Source organism: Montipora foliosa, chromosome 4, assembly GCF_036669935.1.
Source record: "Montipora foliosa isolate CH-2021 chromosome 4, ASM3666993v2, whole genome shotgun sequence".
In the NCBI taxonomy this organism is placed as follows: Eukaryota; Metazoa; Cnidaria; class Anthozoa; order Scleractinia; family Acroporidae; genus Montipora; species Montipora foliosa.
The window spans coordinates 24,799,554-24,821,503 of record NC_090872.1 but is presented as its reverse complement, the minus strand read 5'-3'; the positions used below and the strand labels follow the sequence as shown (position 1 = coordinate 24,821,503).

Below are 21,950 nucleotides of genomic sequence, written 5' to 3'. Positions count from 1 at the left end.
CTTTATCAATGATGTTGCAAGAGACATGCACAACGGAGGGCAGACCGACGTGATTGTCATGGATTTCTCAAAGGCTTTGGACAAAGTACCTCATAAGGAACTGTTGTCTAAATTGGCAAATTATGGTATTGACAAGTTCACCATGGGATGGATAAAGGACTTCCTTAACAACAGACAGCAGTGTGTTGTCCTGGAAGAGGTGAAATCAAAATACATCCTTGTTACATTGGGGGTCCCACAGGGGCCCGTTTTGGGCCAAATCCTATTTTTGGCCTTCATAAATGTATAAAAACTGTACTAAAGTCAAAAGTACGAGTCTTTGCTGACGACATAGTTCTTTACCTAGTTGTTAAATCTATGGACGACTGTGTTCAAGACCTACATAGCCTAAAGACGTGGGAGAAAGATTGGAAGATGGAATTTAAAATTACCAAGTGTAATGTCCTAAGAGTTACAAGACGATGTGTGCCCATTATCTTCAACTACACACTTCATGGCTGCTACGTTGATGAAATTGCCTCTACCAAGTATCTGGGAGTGTATCTTTCCAAAGATCTTAGATGGAATGAGCATGTGAGGTATATCACAAACAAGGCAAACAACTTGCTGGGTTTTCTCAAGCGAAATCTAAAACACTGCACCACAGTTACGACAAACACGATTCTCGGAATTCGAAAAAAGGTTTGAATGATTGTATTGTTGTCATGGGTATCACGTTACTGAGCACGTGCTTTTAAGCATGTATGCAAATTTCCGTTTGTTTGCTTTTCTCTTGAAGTCTTTTAGTGTTCTAAAGGTCTCTAAAAGCACTATTCTTTTTTAATAGACAAGTAGTGTCCTTTTCTTGTGTTGTTTAAACTGCAAGTTATTCTCAAATTGTGATTTTAAGATTTTGTTGCACAAAAATACTTGGCTATAAGATGCACCCCAATTTTAGCACAAACTTGCCACCCAAAGATAGATTTTTATTGAAAAAACCGTGCGTCTTATAACCGAATAACTACGGTATATTAAAAGACTTTCACCGCGGTTTTTGATGATTCCATTCTTTTTAGGCTCAGTTGATTGGCTTTATCAATGATGTTGCAAGAGACATGCACAATGGAGGGCCGACCGACGTGATTGTCATGGATTTCTCAAAGGCTTTGGACAAAGTACCTCATAAGGAACTGTTGTCTAAATTGCAAATTATGGTATTGACAAGTTCACCCTGGGATGGATAAAGGACTTCCTTAACAACAGACAGCAGTGTGTTGTCCTGGAAGAGGTGAAATCAAAATACATCCATGTTGCATTGGGGGTCCCACAGGGCCCCGTTTTGGGCCAAATCCTATTTTTGGCCTTCATAAATGTATAAAAACTGTATAAAGTCAAAAGTACGACTCTTTGCTGACGACATAGTTCTTTACCTAGTTGTTAAATCTATGGACGACTGTGTTCAAGACCTACATAGCCTGGAGACGTGGGAGAAAGATTGGAAGATGGAATTTAAAATTACCAATGTAATGTCCTAAGAATTACAAGACGATGTGTGCCCATTATCTTCAACTACACACTTCATGGCTGCTACCTTGATGAAATTGCCTCTACCAAGTATCTGGGAGTGTATCTTCCCAAAGATCTTAGATGGAATGAGCATGTGAGGCAAACAACTTGCTGGGTTTTCTCAAGCGAAATCTAAAACACTGCACCACATCAATGAAGGAAGAGGCACATGGATCTCTTATCAATCCTATCATTGAAAACTCTTCTGTCTGGGACAGCTAAAAATGTCAAGCAAGTGGAAATGGTTCAGAGGAGGGCAGCTTGTTCGGTTCTTTGGCGTTACAATCGTCAGGATAGTGTGACTGATATGCTAAATGAACTGGGCAGGAAATCACTGCAATCCCGCAGAATAATTGCCCGCTTGTCTAATTGCTTTATAAATTTAGAAATAACTTAGCAAATGTAGATAATGCTAATCTCCACCCAATTACCTATTCCTCTATGCGTTCCTCTGGGCATGCATATATGACTCTAAATGCAAAGTGTGATTTTTACAAGTATTCCTTTTTTCCAAGAACCGAACACGAATGGAATAAGCTAAATGTACCAAAGGAAGTAGTGTTGAAAGAATCACTTAGATCTTTCAAGAGTGAAATTTCCACAATTTATTAGCTCCATTTGTGTATAATTTATAACACTATTATTTATGATGCTTTTTTTAATGCAGTCCTTTATATTCAGTATTGAATGTAGGACTTAAAAATTAATGATAAATAAATAAATAAACATACAATACAAAATGATAGCAAACAGCTTATAAATATCCACTTCAAGAATCCTCTGTGTTTAGAAGAATTTACTGACAACAAATCATTGATAATGGTTGTTGAGACCTCCCTTACCATATCGTTTCTGATTTGCTCTCTAAACGTTTCCAATGACAAGTTTCTACTATCAGGGCCAAAATATCCACACTCATATAACCCTAAAATCAAAGCCACAAAAAATAAATAAGAAGGAAAAATATTAAACTAACACATGACAATCCTTCGAAGAATGATGACATTGTTACAGTGTAGATTTGGTCACACAATTCCTTTTCAGTGATCACTACGATTCTAAATTAAATGTTAATAAGGTTTCTCACCCACCATGACCTTGTCCCCACAATACATGTATATCCCTTAAAAAATCAAAGGTTTTAGAGGAAATATAATTGTCATTTTCTCAGAACTATGCAATTTCCATGGAGTTTAAAACTTTCTCACGTGATTTGAGTTCACATTCTTTTTGGAGAGGGTAACTGGATCAAAAGAAAAGTGCTGCCTTTGCAATTTCATCTGCAAACGGTTAGACATTCAAGTCTTGTCAGATATTAAGGACTACAAACTGTAGGCCCCGTCTCACAAATATCCTCCTTGTTCATAAGTTCGCTGTGAGACGTTAAAGAACCCACACAATATTCAGGAAGAGTAGGGGATGGAGTACCGGGTGTTGTGACTGCCCTTCATGAGAGTACGCATGGGTGGGTATAGAAGGTCCACATCAGCAAACCTGCTCAAACAAATCAATAACAAGCTTTGTAAACAAGGCTTGTGCAATAAAGCATAGGAGCGTGCAGTTACTCATTAGAGACTCTGCCAATCTGCCAAGCCATCATAATTATATTGAAAGAGAATCATTATTTCATGAAACACAACTGCTGCCATACCTGCTTTAGCAGAAAGCTCTTTATACAGAGAGACTACATAAAGCTGACTGATATTGTACAGTGGGATACAGCGAGGAGGCTAAATGTAAAAATGACAATGACCTGTTAAACAGTTGGCGGAGCCAGTTAACGGTCTCAATCACATACATGTGCATTTAACACCTTCTTCCAATGTCTTATTATTTATAAGGAAACTGCACAAATCATGTCTAGTTAACAGTGATGTGTCAGACGACCAAATCACAGGGCATAAAGATTGCTTGGACATTTGGCAAATCATTAATTCTTTGGAACTCTTGCGAACTATGTGGATTTTCTTGAACACATTTCACTTGTTGGAATGACCAGAATACCCCTTCACTTGTTTGCATGTCATTAATTTTGCATTGAGCATAAAAAAAGAATTAGAAATATATAAGTAATAATTAATAATAATAACAATAACAATAATAATAATGATAATAATTATAATACAGAATGATGACAGTTCAGGAAACAGAAGGACTGAAAGAGTGTGGTCTACCAGACAAACTAAAATGATCGACATTTAATTAGGATGGGGTGACGATTATGTTCCTAAAGGATAACAACCAGACAGATCTGAAAGACGAACAAAAGAAGAAAAGGATGCACCCAACAAAGACAGAGGAGATGAACATAAGCTTGTGGACTTTGCTAAAAGCAGAATATAAATTTTGAAAAAAGAGACAGAGGAAGTGCTGTTGGCTGGACCAGATCAGGCAATACCTTGGCTAAACTACAAAGTACAAGTGTAAAGTCAGTGATGAAGGAAGATGGTACAAACAAAAGCATGATGTGTGGTGCAATAAATTATAATCAATAATTATTATAACTAGTAATAGCTATCAATAAGTGCCAATGAGACATTCAATATAATACATATGAATGAAGGGGTAGTTTCTAAAGAAACTGTGGTGCTGCGTCGGTGGGGAAGTAGTATACAAAAATTTGGTTTATCAACGGAGTTGATAATGTAAATTGACCACCGTACAGAGATTCTAAAAGCTGACGTTTCGAGCGTTAGCCCTTCGTCTGACGAAGGGCTAACGCTCGAAACGTCAGCTTTTAGAATCTCTGTACGGTGGTCAATTTACATTATCAACTCCGTTGATAAACCAAATTTTAATATAATACATAGTCTGCAGATTTGTAACAGAGTGCCATTTTTGGAACCCAACTGAACAGTACAGCTGTAGTTGTAATTTTTTACTTCACAGTACTGCAACTATAGTTTTAAACAATAAAAATGTTAAAGTAAAACCCTTGCACACTTTGAAAAATTTGAAAGTACTGCTGCAATTTTTAAACAGCCGTAATTTTAACAGGAATAATTATAAAATAATAAGTTGGATAAAATCAATGCCATGTACAAAAATGTCAATTGAGTGAAAGCTTTTCCAGTTTGAAACATGTCATGGGGAATCAAACTCTCTTGCATGACACATTAAAGTTTTTTCACTTGTAGAATTTTTATTTTGCAAGATACAGCTATGAATTATATGTCAAATTGATAGTTTAATTATGTACTTTACAGACAATGTTATTTCCTTTGAAAATTAAATGAAATTGTTCACAACAAAAAACTGCTCTACTTGACAATTATGGCACGCCACAACAGTGGCCAACAAGAAGGTGTACATGTACACTGGTTCAGTCTTGAGGTTGTTCACTCAAATGTACACGGCAAAAGGGTCAGAGAAATGGAAAAAATGTGATTTCACCCACTATCATAAATATCCATGTGAACGATGCTGAGTCACGCCACTTTGTCTAATGACATCAAAACACGTGCTTTCATTGGTTTTTGAAGTCACACGATAAGCGGCCTTTGTTCCCTTACCTTATCTTACATTACAGTTTCTCTGGAGGATTCGAGATTTTTTCTGAATACACAACACTCTTTCGCTTCAGCTCTATTAAGGCTGCCGCCTCGTCAGCCTTGCGTCTTTGCTTGGTTGACTCGTTGGCAATAATAATAAAGTCTTTGATATTTACCCAGGAAGCTCCACTCACCCGAAAGTGGTTTTCAGAGAGATCCTTCACCCCCTCGAATTGGAATTTAGAGACAACGCTTTTTGAGGAGAGGGGAAAACCAGAGAATCCATAGCAAAACCTCTCGGAGCAGAGTAAAGAACCAGCAACAAACTTCTGTCCACATTGGTGAGGGGCAAGTGCTATAACTACTAAGCCATCCCTGCTCCTCCCCTGCAAAGGACGAGATGGTCCTGCAAATCCTTGTTGAGGGCAGTAAGTTATATGTAGCACAATCTGAATAATTATAAAAGTTGCAACCATAGACAGGTTTACTTGGAACGGCAGTGCAGCCGAATGGTTTGGACGCTTGGCTTGAGATCGCAGTTCCCAGGTTCGAGACCCATTCTAACAACTCAGTGAATTTGTTCCGGAAGACCCTGTTTCAACTTCTCTGCCGCACACTTGTAAATAGCCCACTGGTTTGCCTTCGGCCAGTTGACAGTTGCTGTTGTGTTTCAATGGCCCTGAAAAGCCCCTATGGGGAGTGGTCAATTAAGTACACTGTATGTACATGTATTGTATTGTACAGTGGAACCAGGGTTTTTTTCTTTAATGCAAAAAATAATACTATGGGATCTCAACATAAGAACAGACAAGATGACAGAGGGTTAGAAGTGTTACGTAGTGATTGTTCCGTGGGTTGCCTGTGTAACCTGTGCCTTTAGTGTATTGTGGGTAGTCAATAAAAGTTAAGATGGCGGACTCAAAACGTGAGTGTATTTTCTGGAATGTAATCCGTTCGCATCGTGGAACAGTATGGAGTACAGACATTACAGGAGGGTTCACAATGTGGTTGATAAGAAGAACTGGGAGACTGCCATCATTGATGTGGTTACTGCCTGGATATTTTAGAGTCACTGATAAAGAGAATGAAACAATCACAAAAATAATACCAAGACCTTGCAATGAAAATTAACCACATGAGGAAATCTACGACAAGGTGGTTCCTGTCATAATAATGTTACTGGTACTCTGACTAGGAACAAAGCATTGGCTGGCAGATTGACTAGTTTTGATAGGTTTCTCCCTGAAAAGAGGGGACAACATCTAACAAGTGGCCCTGTTAGGATCATCATTGATAATAACAATAATAAATATAATGATAATGATGATGATGATGATAATGATAATAATAATAATATATCAGGCCGCCCAGAATTGGCACAGACAGAATATATCCATTGGCACAATAAGGTTGCAATCCACCTACCGCACATTGGGGAATCTGCAGGGAATACAAGGAAGTGGTATGAACACGATCCAAAAACAGTAGTAGAAAAAGATGATATCACTATCCTACGACATGCCCATCCGGACAAATAGAACAATAACAGCAAACTGTCCAGACACTGTGATCAAGAATACATAGGAAAACAAGTGTACCCATATTGACTCAGCCATACCATCAGATAAAAAAACTTCCCTTGAAGTACGGTATGAGAGAAACTGTCCAAATACTAGGATTTGGAGATGGGAATATGAGGCAGCTGAGAACAGTGCTAATTCCCATTGTTGTAGGTGCCCTTGTGGCTATAAAGAAAGGCACTGAAAGACAGCTACGCAAAATCCCAGGCAATAACAACGTGCATGAAATCCAGAAAATACCAGGACCTAGCAAGAGAGATTCAGAAAATGTGAAGTGTCCGAGCCCAGGTGCTTCCAGTAGTACTTGGGGAATTGGGAACAGTTCCAAAAAGGCTTGAAAGCAACTTAAAGCACATTGGCACTAACACTTCTATAGAACTAATTCACAAAACCACTCTCCTTGGCACAGCAAGAATTCTGAGAAAGGTTCTGGAGTAATAATTTGGGTTTCCTTAGGCAACTTGTTGTTGCCTGGCCCCCAAAAAGATAAGCCGGATCCAACTTTTGGAAAAGCCAGTGCTGAATCCACTATAATAATAATTACAATAATAATAATAATAATAACAATAATAATAATAATAATAATAATAATAATAATAATAATAATAATAATAATAATAATAAGGCTGCAGTGCACTGGTGCAAACCTTGTACCCGACTAGGCACAACGCAGCACTCAAAATTCTATTCTTTGAGATGCTTAAGGGCTATCAGCTGGCGGACGCCATCCCACCCTGGTATTCACCAGTCCAGCCCAAACTGCTGCATCAAGATGACAAGGTGACGGCATATTGGAATGTGCCTGTTTTCGCAAAGCACCTGCAAGTAAGAGCCAACAGAGTTGACACGAGGTTCACAGACAGGGAAAAGAAGGAGGTGATGCTGATAGAGACGAGCTGTCCCTTAATGGATAACAGAAAGCAGAAAGAGGAGGAGAAGACCTTAAAGTATGCGCCTTTGCGACTAGAGCTCAAGAGACAGCACCCAGGGTACAAGATTCGACAGTTCAACATCGTTATTGACGCTTTTGGTGGTTACTCAAGGAGTCTGAAGGATGAAGTCAAGAGGTTAGTGGGCTCAGATAGGTACCAAGAGATACTCAGAAGAATGCAGAAAGCCGTCCTGAGCCACACCCTTCACATCGCTAAAACATTCAAAGTCATGTGCTAGCCACTTGGACACCTTTGGGGCGCTAATGAGACAACACACAATTAGAATTCCGTATATATTATTTGGATAGATATTTATTTTATTAATTTTATGCAATTTTATTCCTATCTTATGTAAACTCGTAAATTTTGAGATAATACTGGCTACATTTATATGACCAGTATTTGTGACTAGGTCTGGCATTCAGGAGTTTTAAACTGCCATAATAATAATAATATTAATAATAATAATAATAATAATAATAATTTTATTATTATTATAATAATTTATTTCAAATTATCAGTAAAAATACACACACTGAAAAAACCAAATAAAGAACTCTAAAACAAGTATTAGGCTTATAGAGATACAAATACTAGTACTAATTCTAATAATAGCAATAATAGTTTTTTTTTTGTGTATTAAAATAAAAAATAAAGAAAATTTAAAAAAATTTAAACAACTCTTAGTATTATAGATTTGATAAACTAAAGGAACGAAAAATTATGAATCAATATTATAGAATGTTAAGACACTCAGTGTCAGAGGGTAACGCTATTTACAGAAGAACAAAAACTATCATAATAATAATAATAATAATAATCATAATAATAATAATAATAATAATAATAAAACACCTCATTAAAGACCACTGAAAAACTCTCCAAATATAAAGACCTAGAGAATGAAACAACCAGAATGCGGGGAATGAAAACAGAAACAATACCAGTTGTTACAGGTGCTTTAGGGCTCATCAAGAAGGGACTGGAAAAACACACAGAAAAAATCCCTGGGGCAATCAACATCAATGAACTACAAAAAATAACTTTATTAGGAACAGCCCACATACTAAGGAAGGTTCTGTCTTAAAAACAAAATTTATCAGTCCTATTGTGCACTAGGACCATGGTTTGGACCTAGCCCTTCAGGAGTATACAGCAGACTGAACAGCAAGAATTCACATAATAATAATAAATTGCATTTTTTCTAAAATTGGTATCATTAAAAACAATATTATTATTACTAAAAAGGTGTAACCAATTAAATTATAAGTAACAATTAGCCACATCACCTTAAGTAGCACTGTGGCAAAAACACTGCAGATCCAATATAATGATGGGGACTAACATAGGCTGATGGTTATAACTATGTCATTGATAATGTACTCATGTTGGAAACCACTGTAAAGTTGTGTGCTAGGAATAATCCTGCAGGCCCTAGTTGTTTGAAGGGTAGATAGCACTATCCAATGGATAAATCACTATCCACTGGATAAATCAATCGGTTTTGCTAGTGTTTATCCGCTGGAGAGTGATTTATCCGGTGGACAGCGCTATCCACCTTTTGAACAAACGAGGTCAGAATGGTATTTTATTGTTTTAAGTTGGGGACATCCTTAACACATTACAAAAGCGTATCTGTACCTTAACATGAGAATATTCAACCAAACTCTGCTTTCCTGGACAAATTGGGAGTTTCGCTGAAAGAGAATACGGAAAAATAGTTAAATAAAAAGTAAAAGCTGAGTACCGAACAGTACGTATACTGTAGATGTGGAAGATCCAATCAAATCGAGCCTTAACATTCCAACTTGTGAGAGACCAAATATTTCGAAGATTAACTGCAATTTTCTGTACACACGAGCTTAAGAAATCATTAAGAATTCAAAACATTGAGCTTTATTATATTCCTACCTAACTCTTCAAGTTGCGGTTGAGGATCACTTGAAAGCCACTTGAGGGCGGCATACAACAGCACAGCAATGCATATGCCACTTATCACCAATACAATCTTTCGCGTTGAAGAGAGTAAGGAGCCGCCTTTCAAGACTTTGGCTCCAGCTTGTCCCTCTCGAAGACTCGAGTTTAACTTGGAATCAACAGTCACGGTTTCCTTATTGTCATAGGTTGAAGACACACGCATTGTCTGTGATATTTCATTTTCATCTGAGTCGCGCTTCGTGGAGGGCCATGGTTTACCCATTATATGACGGTACACTTGTCCATCTTGATCGGAAAACTCTCCGATATTTCCATCCGTTGAGTCTATTGTCCTCTCAGGAACGCTTTCGATAAAACTTGGAACACGCTGCCTTTGATAACTTCTGCGCTTTAACAGCGAGGGTTTTGTCTTCTCGGACTCTTCCGGCGGTTCATGATCAGCCCTATTGTCCGCCGCCTCTTTCCTTCTACCTCTTGATTTACTCGATTCTATAAAAGTACTCGAGTGGCTGGGGCCACCGTCCTCTTCATCACTGGAAAATCCGATAAGTCTCCGAGACGGGCTCTGATTTCTTGATAGTGCGGGTGACGATCGAGACGTGCGCCCAGGTGAAGTTCCTCGTCTAGATGGGGTATTTTCTTTGCTTGCCCTTGTGCTTCTTCCCTCATTCTGCAAGCGTTTTAATTTTCGCAAAAGAAAAGACCTTGTTGTAGGAGTTACGGGTCCAACGTCCTCGCCTAAAGCCGTGAGTTGTCTACGCAATTCGTCGTCGGAAATATCACCATACTTGGCCGCCATTTTAGAAAGATTGCACATCAGGCTAGGTTACCTGGCGGCTATTTTTGGACAAAACCCTACTTAGCCGGGATATTTACACGAGACCGGTGTCACAGTGATATGTGTATCCCCGTGATAATATCACCAGTGATATGTCAGTACGGGGATACACATATCACTGTGATACCGGAACGAACTCCATACATTTCTTGTTATGTGTTGACATGAGACCGGTCTGACTTCGTCTCGGTTGCTGGACAGAGACGAGAAATTCTCGGACAGTAACGGTCTCATGTAAAAGACAACAAATCTCAGACCGGGTCATAAAATTTCAAGCTTGCATTGTATGCTTTTGGGTCACCCTTATATTTATTAGAGAAAACATATCATTTCATCCCGAAACCAGGCACCAAGCATCTTGTCCCGGTTTCATGTAAACGGCTACAAAATTTCATACCGGTACAAGTTCATACCGGTTTGAGTTTGTCCCGGTCTAATGAAAATACCCCCTTACACACCCCAAGAATCAGGAAGCTTGCCGATTTTCTCACGACAGTGGGGTTCATTTTGTAATGGTTTACCAAATACTCACCCGACTCACTATGCAACTTAACGTTAACCCAGAAATTCGCCAGAAACGGAAAATGTCTGTCCAGTATACATAGTTTTGGTTGCAAACAACAGAGATAAACTTTGAAAAACTGTCAGGCTGAACAGCTCTGAAAATCCCCAATTGCAATCCATTTTGATCTTCTTTAATTTTGTCCATCCCTGCCTTCTTTTGTATTTGCTGTGTTATTCCGAAACGTTCCTTCAATATCGATTCAATGTTTTAATTAGTTATTTTTACGTTTCGCTTGATTTGGTTGCCAGTTTCCAGTCGCTGAATTTGCTGAATTTTGTGCCACAGCCCTTTTAATTAAAGGGCATTATTTGTCTCACGAGTTTTGTCCTTATTGTTCGGACTGACCAAGGAGTCTGTGAAATCATAGCTCCACTTAATTAAAGCTATCACCATTTTACAACTGTGCAAGTTAAGACATGATCCAAACTACTAGTTGTTATGGGAAAGGTTCGTTTGCTTAGTCTTTTACACGATCACACATGGATATTGACTCATTGCTACCCGTCCGCAATGGCATTTCCACTTACCATATCAAGTTATACAATAGATGTGTTACAGAGAGCAGAATATATTATTCACCTTCTGTATTATCAAAGTGTCTGCGAACTCGGTAGAGAGAACGGCATTCTAAGAAGCTGCCTTAAACTGTTTTATTTTTCACGAACTGGTTGTATTAGCGACTAGCTCTCAAGAGGCTCTGTCAGGGTAAATTCCGACAAACGACATGGCCTAAAAAGTAGCAACAGCACTACAAGTGAAATCGCAACAAACGATATCCTTTCCGACAGCAACGTGAAGCCATGGTGAAACATTGACAAAGCACCGACACGAGACTTTTTAAAATTTAGACAAGCGACACGGGACACCACACCCCACCGCCCACCCCCCGGCAGGGCCTCTCCCAAGTCTCGCGCATTGAGCGTGAGTCTCACGCATTTCGATGCAATCTTACGCTCTCAGGCCGATACGAGCATTTCTCACGCATTTGGCACTCTTCTGGTAAGTAACTCTACCTTTTAAGCTTTCAGACGTGCTCATGAATTCGTTCCCTCACTAGCACTGTTCATGTGCGATCAATTTTCTTATTTCTTCAGGACTTTCACCCGTTAATATATGATATGTTAGCTCAGGCTGATCGTAATAACATGGGCTCCCTTAGCAAACGGCATGAAAAAACCAAAATGGCGGACTCGACGGTGCATTTCCAGCGATTTGAGAAGTTCAAATTTAAAAAACTTCCAGGGAGCATGCCCCCGGACCCCACTAGAAACACAGGACACTTGCATGTGCCTTTGGCACAATCTCCAGCAAGCATCTCTCTCTTTGGAAACTTTAAGACTTGACAGCTCTGTAATAAATAGTCAAATGCAGGTCGTTGTTTAAATTTTAATGGTTTTCCCAATTTCACGGTAGGTGGGTCTATGCGTACATTAATTATAAGTATATATAATGGACAATTCAATTAAATCGATCAATTGATGACTTAGTTTGGATGATTGCCTTGGTGGAACGAATTTGATAAACCAGCGATAAGTGCATGACGAATTCACAAAAATTTGGTTGAACCGCAGATTCCCCCCAATCGTATTGTATTTTAAAATGAATACCGCGAGCTGTGACCGCAATATAGATGACGTGAAGGAATGTTAGGATAGTAGCGAGTTTAAAATACAGTAGGTCTGAAATAGGATAGGATATTCGAAATAATGTGACCATGATAAGGCTGCGATATGTGGTTGTACGTAGTAAACCTAGGAACATACCTCACATAAACAAAGGGGATCGGAATATATATCGTGGGAAGTCTCCGATTGAAGTGCTTACCATCGGAAAATCAAATACTCCTAACTAGAATTAGCTCAGAATTGTTGGAGCGTGCTGAGAGTGATTGTGATTTGAAAATATTAGAATATTTGGGAAACCCAGCGTAACTGGAGAGAAACCTCCTTTATAGTTAGTAAACAGTTTTAGAACGGTATAAATTTTATAGCATAACGAAAAGCATAAGAATGATGTTTTCTTGTACTTCCAAATTTTCTGATGTATTCACGGTCATGGATAAATAAAAGGTCAGAAAATGTTCTAATCTTCGGCTTTCCTGACTGCTGCGATCCCTTTGGCCTCATGGTGTTCGACCGGAATTCAGGTTGGGAGCGGTGTGACCATATTCTTAGTGGTTACAAGGGACTCCTCTATACATAGCAACAAAGATCAGCGCGTGTATTGGTTGTCCATCGTTTATTAAAAGTCAACTACGGTGCAATACAGCCTCCAGACAGTGTTACGCAAACTTCTGGTTGGGTTTGTACCTTAAAAATTCAAGATTACGCGGCATACCGCTCTATACCACGGAGCTATCGAAAGCCATTTGAGAAGATTCGAGTTTCTTCTATGTGCTATAACAGCAAAATTTTGATGAAGGCACACTGGAATTGCGGACGTGAAACTGAAATAAATGTATATTTCAAGTGCGGAAAATTGCTTAAATAACTTCTTCGACAATTTCTTAAATTGTTCATTTAAGTACGAGAATCACTTTTACATTTCGATTTTTCTCCGGTTTTACATCATCGCAGTAGGTAACGGCGAACATAGGTTATGCCTTCTGATTCTGCAGAAATGTGCCTAATTTTAGTCTGGTTTTCACTAGCTACGCAAGCACAAGCGCATGCAAGCATAAGAGCGCTTATTTCACAGTGAAAACGGGGTTGACGCAAGCACAAACACAGGGATCAATTTTTTTTCTTTTTCTTGTGGTTAATTGCGCTTATGCTTGCGTTCGCTTGCGTCGTGTGAAAACGAAACGTAGCATAAGCACAAGGAAATTTGCTACATCTGGCCAATTAAAGCACTCTTTCCAGATTCCCCGTGTCTGAGCATTTGAACAAAATGGCTGATGCCGTCACCGCGTGGTTGATTTTGATGCTTATGTCGACGTTCGTTTTCACTAAGCAGAAGCTACTTATGCTTGTGCTTGTGCTTGTGTCGCTAGTGAAAACCAGGCTTCAATGCACACCCGATTTGATATCCAACGCAAAATGTCCCTAAGCATTTACTACCCATAAATTTCAAGGGGTTAAGATTATTTTTCAGTGAGGGTAAGTGCATCTGTTTATGTCTTCCTTGAGGACCGCGTACCGGAGTGTTTGGGGACACTTTGTGACGTTAATTTTCTGTGTTCCCAGTCGCGAGTGATGTTTAAGTAGTGGACACTTTGTGACGCTTGTCAAAAGCGTTTTGCATGTAATTACGCACTCTTCTGGATCTAAGTGTGATCCTGCATCTGTATTTTCCTCTCTAGGCAATTTCCCCTTGATATATCTGGCTGTTTGTGCTTAGGTGTCGGCCGGCTACCGGATGCAGGAGAAAATAACTCCGACCACTACATCGGGTACTCGAGCTCACACCTGACCAGACGCTCTTTGCAGAAGTTCTTCACTTCCAGTAATATCGTTGCTTCGTTGTGCGTCATATGAACATGTATACTGAACACGTCAAGTTTCTGTGACAGTTTGCAATTGAGTTAATTAACCTCATAAGAATACTAAGGAAAAGGGGATTTATTTGGTTCTGTGATCCGCCGCATCACCTTACAGCCAAAAAATACCAGAAGCCTCTTTCTGGTATTTCATTTCACTTTACAGACCTATCGATCGTGCAGTGAGCATTGCTTATTTCTTTTTTTAAAATATCAGTATTGAGGGCGACGCTGTTTGTTTATTGTGAGAGAACAATGCTTTTGAAACTGCCTCGCATTTTCTGCCTAACAAAGTTGATTCTTAAGTAAGTATAGGTTCAGTTTGTATCTTTTACTATTTTACTTTCTGGTTTTCAGATCTCTTTTTCTTCCAAAGCAATGGCATAAAACCGGTGGACGTTTATAGATCAGCAATGAATTCATCTGTTCTTCTCGTTGTTTTCGACGAATCAAATCTAAATTTCATTCACGATCAAGTAATATGTCAACAACGAGGGCTTCGTGCTTCTCGCGGGTTCCAAACACCGAGAAACAGATGAAAGCACGACGCCAAAGCCGGAGTGCTTTTTATCGTTTCGACATGAGACATTTCTTCTCATATGAAACAGTAAGAAGTTATGCAGTGACATGTTTTCTCAAATCAAACAATGATAAATTATGCACTGTTACATTTTTGCCCTTCACCGAAAGAACACGTTTATATGCATAATGAATTGTTGTGTAGTTGGCGTACAAACAAGAGTGAAGAAGGGGCCTCGTCTGTAAGGTTTAGCGGCGAGCCGAAAACCTTATGCGAAGAAGACGAGTTAGAGGAGAAAGCTTTCACCTAGTCAACGACATATGAGAACAAATGGGCCGGCCTGTTTTTTTTTAATGAATGGCAATTTGCCCCGACGATTAAAATGCCCGTTTTAGATCCAAGAGGCCTTTCCAAGGACTATGAATTACATAAGATGGCGACGCTCTCTTCAGATATCGACGAAATGGATGCCTTGAGTCTAAACTACTGGTTAAGCAAATTTGTTATGGTAGTTTCTAAGAAGACTGGCGAGAGATACCGTGCGAAAAGGATTGTTAATGAGTGGTATGTAGTAATCAATAAAGCATTTTATTAAAGTGCAAGAGTTTGATCTCAGATGAAAACCTGGTGGTCTTTCACTGGATGTCAAGTTCATCCACCTGACCTAAATGGTCGTCATTTATTGGCTGTTGACTGCATGAATAAGAGAGAAGCGTGCTGTCAAATTTTATGACAGAGATGATGATGATAATTTTCCTTAAATTTTTATCGAGGCTTTTCTGGTCAAATAAATTTTGAAAAGTTGCAAAGATGCGGCGTTTGCTAAAAAATGCTCATTTATGCAGCACTTGCGCTGTTGTGCATTTCTTAGTAATTTTATTTGAGATTTGTTGTTAGCAATAATTGCAATGCACGCCTGTTGATAGAAGTGATTAAAAATTTTCTCGGTTTTCATCATTACTAACAGGTTTTAAAATTGCGGGCAAGCATATGAATTTCAACAGATTTTCTGAAAGTGTTGTCTTTGAAAACGAACTACAATGTTGTTAATTGTGTTACAAAGAACAAGTCACTGAATAAGGCAAGGGGAAAGATTAATATTTCTTTACGATTCATCATTCATTTTATTGTCGCCCTCTCTGACGAGGGGGTGACAGCTTGTATTCCATGTAATTTCACTTCCGGTAATCATTGCCCCCTATAATAATATGAACATGTATACTGAACAAGTTTCTGTTACTATTTGTATTTGAAGTTGATTAACCTCATAAGTATACCAAGGAAATGAGTCTTTATTTAGTTCTGTGATCCATATCACCTAACAGCAACAAAATTCCATTTAAAGACCTATCGGTTACACCGTGAACATTGCTTATTTCATTGGAATACAGAGAACAATGCTTCAGAAACTGCCTCTCATTTTCTACGTAACAGCTTTGATTCTTAAGTAAGTATAGGTTCAGTTTGTATTTTTTACTATTTCATAATTATAATTTTCTTTCTCGATTTACTTTCACTCCGTTTACAGATGGGGCATTTGCGATCCCGTGAACCTGGTCTTTCTGAACAACGGACGTTCGTCCAATCTACACTTGCAACAGGTATGTGCTCACTTTGCATGCGGCCAAAAAAAAAATCCAGAGGTTTCGATAAGAATGGGACGTTTCTCAGAATGGAGTGATCTTTTTCGTGTTCCTGTTTGAAAAAATGTTAAAACTATGGTCAGTCAAGATCATGTGAATCTTGGCCATTCTAGCTAGCTTTGAATTTGTTGCATAGAGCTCGATTATTCTTCCTGAATAAAATTCACAAATGGCAGTCGCCGGAAAAAACGAAACAAGAGTGTACTCCATAAAGATTTCAAGACAAAAAAGAAGTAAAATGCAATTTAAACAGAGCTAAACGATGCGATTTGGAATACGAGGAATCAGAAATTTTTAAATAGGAACCTTCCTTGTGCAATACTCTATGTTGAAATAAGAAAAGCGTTTCCGACATGGTTTAGTTGTTGTGGTCTATGCTGAGTACAGACAGAGCTTCTTTGAGGAGAGTTGCAACTCATCCATTCCTTGCAGTTGACTCCGGTTTTCACGTGATCTCATCAGTGTAAGCTAATTTGGAGCTTTTCTTTGTTTTGTATTCGACGATGGAATTAGAAGTTTTTCGTCCCAACAGTTGCATATTAAAGTAAACTTTAAAACTTAATGGTTACGAAACAAATCGACCGCAGTGATAAAACTATAATGTAGAAAAGACGAAAAAGTCTATTTAGTAAGTTTAAGGTGGTCAATTCCTAGGAAATGCACCCTGAAACTTTGATTTTGGAAAGCTATAATATGCCAATACTTTTCATGAAAAAAGAGCATGTAGCAATTTCGGTGACATTGCAAAATCAGCTTGTGGAAGTTATTCTTGTGTGTTTCCTGTCCCCAAGGCTATTTAACAAATCTAAAGTGGTTCAGCGTTGTCTGTACTCTTATCGACAACGATATTCGTCATCACAGTGGTTAAAATGTTGCGGATTCGCCACTGTGATGACGAATATCGTTGTCGATAAGGGTACAGACAACGCTGAACCACTTTCGATTTGTTTTTACCAAAATATTCAACTGCTTTTTCCGCATATTCTGTAAACCGCGAATTAGTAGGCATCGCCCTTAAGGGCACTAAGGGCCCCAAAATCCAAGGCAACATTAGACAGATATTAACACAACATCAAAGCGAGTTCATTAGCGCTAAATTAAGTGGTAGCGACTAGGGATTGATGTATCAGGGAAAGACCAAAGGGAAGCCATTTAAGGGGAACCACAGTTCATTCAAATTTATATTCTCGCTGAAAGTGCAGTGAACGTAAACTAAAGTCACTATGTGATCTTCCCATTCTTGTTCCCAGAGTGGCGATCCTTTTGGCTAGCACCGCGGATTTAGAGCCATGTTATCTTCCCAACCTCAGCTCCCTAGCCACGACCTTGTAAAATGTTTGCACTTTCATTGCTTCTTGTTCTCAAAACAACTAACGGAAGCCATTCCTTCCTGTAAACTAAAAACTTTTCATTGTTTATTGTAGAATGTTCGCATCCCGGAATCTTCAGCCAAATGTAACTCTGAGAACAAAGGCTTATTGCGCATGGCAAAAACGCATTTAGAGTTCTGTGATGGAAGGGCCTGGGTACGCGTGTCTGAAGAACCTGCAACAGGTCAGTTTTGCGAAGTGAATTTTGATTTCGCAGAAGATAAAAAATACAAACATTAAAAAAGAAAAATTTGATTCAGAGAAAGGATCCGTGATGGAAAGAGAAGACAAAGAAATAAAAATGAATCGTGACGAAGAGAGCTGTGATGGTTGAATAAAAAAGGGAGAGAGGAATGGAACAAATTATCAAAGCAAAAAACAAAAACCTAGTTCATTAAAACTGTTGTTTGTTATTACGCTAAATCTCTGCTCCTCGAGATTTACTAAGCTAACACTCTGTAATAATCCAATCTACCAAAGCCTGCCTTAAATTCTGTTATACGTGGATCAAGTCATGGTCAGTATCCGTAAACCATTTTCTTTCTTTAATTGCAGCAAGTGATTCACAAGTGATTGATTTTTGTCCATAAATGATGAACTAAATGTGTGAGCTCTCGCCCCTGAGAATTTCCCGTTTCGTAGCTCCTTTAATTTATGTCATGAAATTGGCCACCTTTCATCCTAGCTAAGGGATCAAACCTAAATCGAACCTCTTACGGTGTTTCTTACATCTTTTAGGCAAGGATTGCTTGGATATCAAGACAAGAGGCCTTTTGCGCCGCGATGGAATATATTGGTTGAACCCAGATGGAGGAAGCCCCTCAAACGCATTCCAAGCATACTGTGATATGACGTCATACAATGGAGGATGGACCATGTGTTACACAACCGATGAGTACGCAAAACCCCGCACCGAATTCACATACAATGCTAAGACTCCTTATGGAAGTGATGGCTACAGGACTGACTGCAACAACATTCCAGTAAGTCGCTGGATCAAATGTCGTAATAAACCAATAAGAGCACACGTAGTTTAAACTTTTTTCGAGGCTAAATAACTCCCAATTTTTACCATAATAAACACTGACGCAACTTGTCGACTTCACGTGAAAACCATTCAGTGTTTCTAATTTCAATATCATAGACAGGTTTCCCTGTCTGGTCAAGTACAGTCAAAAACCTCTACCTTCTACTGACTTCATTAATAATATTATTTTCCAAAAAAATTGCTGATCAAATCGATAAATCCAAGAGCACAACAGCCAAACAAACAATATAAAGGACATGCAAATGACTTATAAAAGAAAGAAATGCAATCTTTCTAATGAGTAAAAATCTTGCAACCTTGGAAAAATCACAAATTTCCGAGTTAAAACCTATATTTTGATCTTCAGTTGAGAAAGAGTAACTGACAAAACGCAATCCAAATAACTTATTTTTCGTTGTTAATTAGTTTACAGAAATCATGTTCGTCGACCACCAGACTGGAAAAAAAGTTTATTTCAAGCGAAAATCCAACCTCCCAGTTAAAGCCGCAGCTCAGTATGGTAAGGCTGGAAGTGCTTTAGGATTGTGGGATGCCATAGGAGCCTCTACTGCCTACTCCTACCAGCTGTTGATCTGCGACCATTCCTTCTACACTGGATTCTTTGTGTCTGGTTTTACCGGTAATTGTTACAAGCAGTGTAACAATTGGTGTCATGATAAGTTATCGCCGTACTTCCGCACCGCCTCCACCAATTCAGGTTACAAAGGCGTGGCCTTCAACGCCAACGGTCACCGATCCGTCGGCCCCAGGCTGATGAGCGTTGGATTGCGCTAAAGTGACGCCTACTTCATTTTTCTAAGGGTTTCATAATATAGGGAACTAGGGTGCAAAATTCAATAAAAAAATACTGACAACGGTAGATACTGAAGTCAAGTCATCGGAGAGACAACCTGTTATGTGATTAATAAGAGATAATGTGATTCAGTTCATAACCTAGAAAAATTAGTTTGCAATTGAGACTTTCATTTTCTATAAGGGGTCGGGGAAATAAAGTAATTTCAAAAGAATCATCAGTTTTGGTTTGGCATGATCTATTTATCCTCCCTAATTATTCAACTCTAGATTTTAAGGTTCCTTACGTTTCGCTCTTTCACCTACCTCCTCATGTTTAGAGAGACTAATTTTAATAAGGTCCCCTCACCGACCCGTCAACTGAACCCTTCCCGTCCGACCGACCCGCGTGTTAACAAAGTGCCGGCCTCACCGACCCGCTAATCCCCCTGGGATTAATATATATTGGTGGGTTTACCGTCAACTCAAGCACAGCGACAAATTCCTTGGCTTTGATTCTTACCATCGGTTGTTCTACTCAAGAAGTTTATCACTAGGAGTTTCCTCATGAGGCCTAAGTGTCTGCCATCTTCGAGTGCTTCTAAGGTGGAGAAGAGACAAGAAACCCGAGATCTTTTCTCAGCAACTTTTAAAAACCAGGTTTTGCTGTGTAATGCACGACTTAATGACCGAGATACGTTTCGTGCATGTATGTCATATAGTAGGCAAGGAGGTGTATGGAGAGAGGGAATAAAGAAACACATGGTCGACTTATGTACATTGTTACAGTGGTGTAGTGTTACGTCATCGCCATACTTCCGCACCATCTCAACCAACCGGTTCAACTTACAAAGGCGTGGTCTTTAACACCAACGATAACCGATTCGTCAACCCCAGGCCGATGAGAGTCGTTGTGCGATAAAATGGCGCATTTTTTTTCCGAGAGTTTCATAATGTAGCCGGAACTAGCGGAAACTTCAATAATCAAATAACGACAGTGGTAGATACCATGCAAAGTCATGGGAGGGATTTGTAATGTGATTGATAAAAAGAAATGCAATTGATTGGAGATAAACTGATATTATAAACCTGATAATAACCCTAGCGTGAAGATCAGACGTGCATTTTGTAAAATATGTTGGGCCAAAAGAAGTTAATTAAGAAATACGTTTCTATACACGTCGCTCTGTCACATTTCTATGTTCGTCCCATCGGCCCGCTTTAATTTGTTTGCACATGGTTTGATCTAAACAAGGTTTCCTCTGCATGACAGAATACAGTGAAATACCAAGTTGAATCAAAAGATCATCTGAAAGGCTGTTTCCAATAGATCGTCCGATTTATTACTTAAAAAGAGACCTCGGGGCCAAGACTGGGACAATTTGTTTGCGAAATGACATGATTTTGATGTTTGATCCAAACTTGTAAATCATCAAAATGAGGATGTTGTAGGTTTTAAATCCGGTCGAGCCAGCTCTCGAGACCTTCAAATACAGGGTGACAAAGTAGCCAAAGGGTTAATACGTAATTTACGAATGCGCATGCGTTCTGTATTAACTCTGCTTACCACATGACCAAGAACAAGGAAAAAAATTCAGAACTATAGACTATCCTTAGTTTTTATTAACTAATAGAGGAGCTACCGTAGTCAAGGGGTTAATCACGTATGGCTCAGGGACCGATTAATCTCTCCCTCTTTGGATCGAAAGTAGCACGGGGAACCCCAAACAGAGTTTTTGCAATTTTTTTTTCTCAAACCCTTTGATTACTATCTGGCAAAATACGTCCAGCTTTACCCACGGTCCCATCTTATGACGTCATCACTTTTAACGGTCAGGAACAGCTTTGTCCACTAACTTGTGCAGGGAGAAGAGATCTCTCAAACTATACCTGAATGAGCACAATTCAGTCAAGGAGACTGGAGAAACGGCCAAAAAAACCATGTAACACTGACCTGAAATCCGAGTTAGCGAATCTTATCCTTGGTCACACAATACCGCCCTACGGTGCCTAATCTTAAACAAATACTCATGCAAAAATGGCATTTATTCAGCAACAACCGCTACTTAGCGAAATATTTCAAGATCCCTCGATCGTTTCATACAAAAGGGGCAGATCCTTAGAAGATATACTCGTTCGAGCAAAACTCTAAGCTGGCTAAAACACGTGGATAGGAGTTTTGTAGGCCTGTCACCCCCATTGTTATCACAAAATCTTATCCAATCTGCGTA

At 39.0% G+C, this 21,950-nt stretch overlaps 2 protein-coding genes across 3 annotated transcripts in view; one reads left to right on the top strand and one right to left on the bottom strand.

Annotated features, from left to right (window-relative positions):
• The window catches only part of LOC138000406 (inner nuclear membrane protein Man1-like), a 31,416-nt gene extending 21,098 nt beyond the window's left edge, over positions 1–10,318 (bottom strand). Inside the window, exons 1-4 of the mRNA XM_068846791.1 lie at positions 9,460–10,318; positions 9,190–9,245; positions 3,197–3,275; positions 2,388–2,470 (exon numbers count right to left, since the gene is read on the bottom strand). Of these exons, the coding sequence (XP_068702892.1) occupies positions 2,388–2,470; positions 3,197–3,275; positions 9,190–9,245; positions 9,460–10,303 (1,062 nt within the window). The 5' untranslated portion in view covers positions 10,304–10,318. The remainder of the gene's footprint in view (positions 1–2,387; positions 2,471–3,196; positions 3,276–9,189; positions 9,246–9,459) is intronic.
• A 4,138-nt stretch (positions 10,319–14,456) lies between these two features.
• On the top strand, positions 14,457–19,955 carry LOC138000421 (uncharacterized). Of its 2 annotated transcripts, none has more exons than XM_068846826.1 (5): positions 14,457–14,672; positions 16,416–16,488; positions 17,955–18,084; positions 18,639–18,883; positions 19,354–19,955. In XM_068846826.1, exons 1-5 carry the CDS (start codon positions 14,623–14,625, stop codon positions 19,720–19,722), a joined length of 867 nt encoding a protein of 288 aa, XP_068702927.1. In that variant the 5' UTR covers positions 14,457–14,622; the 3' UTR covers positions 19,723–19,955. The 2 variants fall into 2 exon arrangements, with proteins under 2 accessions (XP_068702927.1, XP_068702926.1); XM_068846825.1 differs by lacking the exon at positions 14,457–14,672 and adding an exon at positions 16,165–16,334.
• Positions 19,956–21,950: the final 1,995 nt, after the last annotated feature.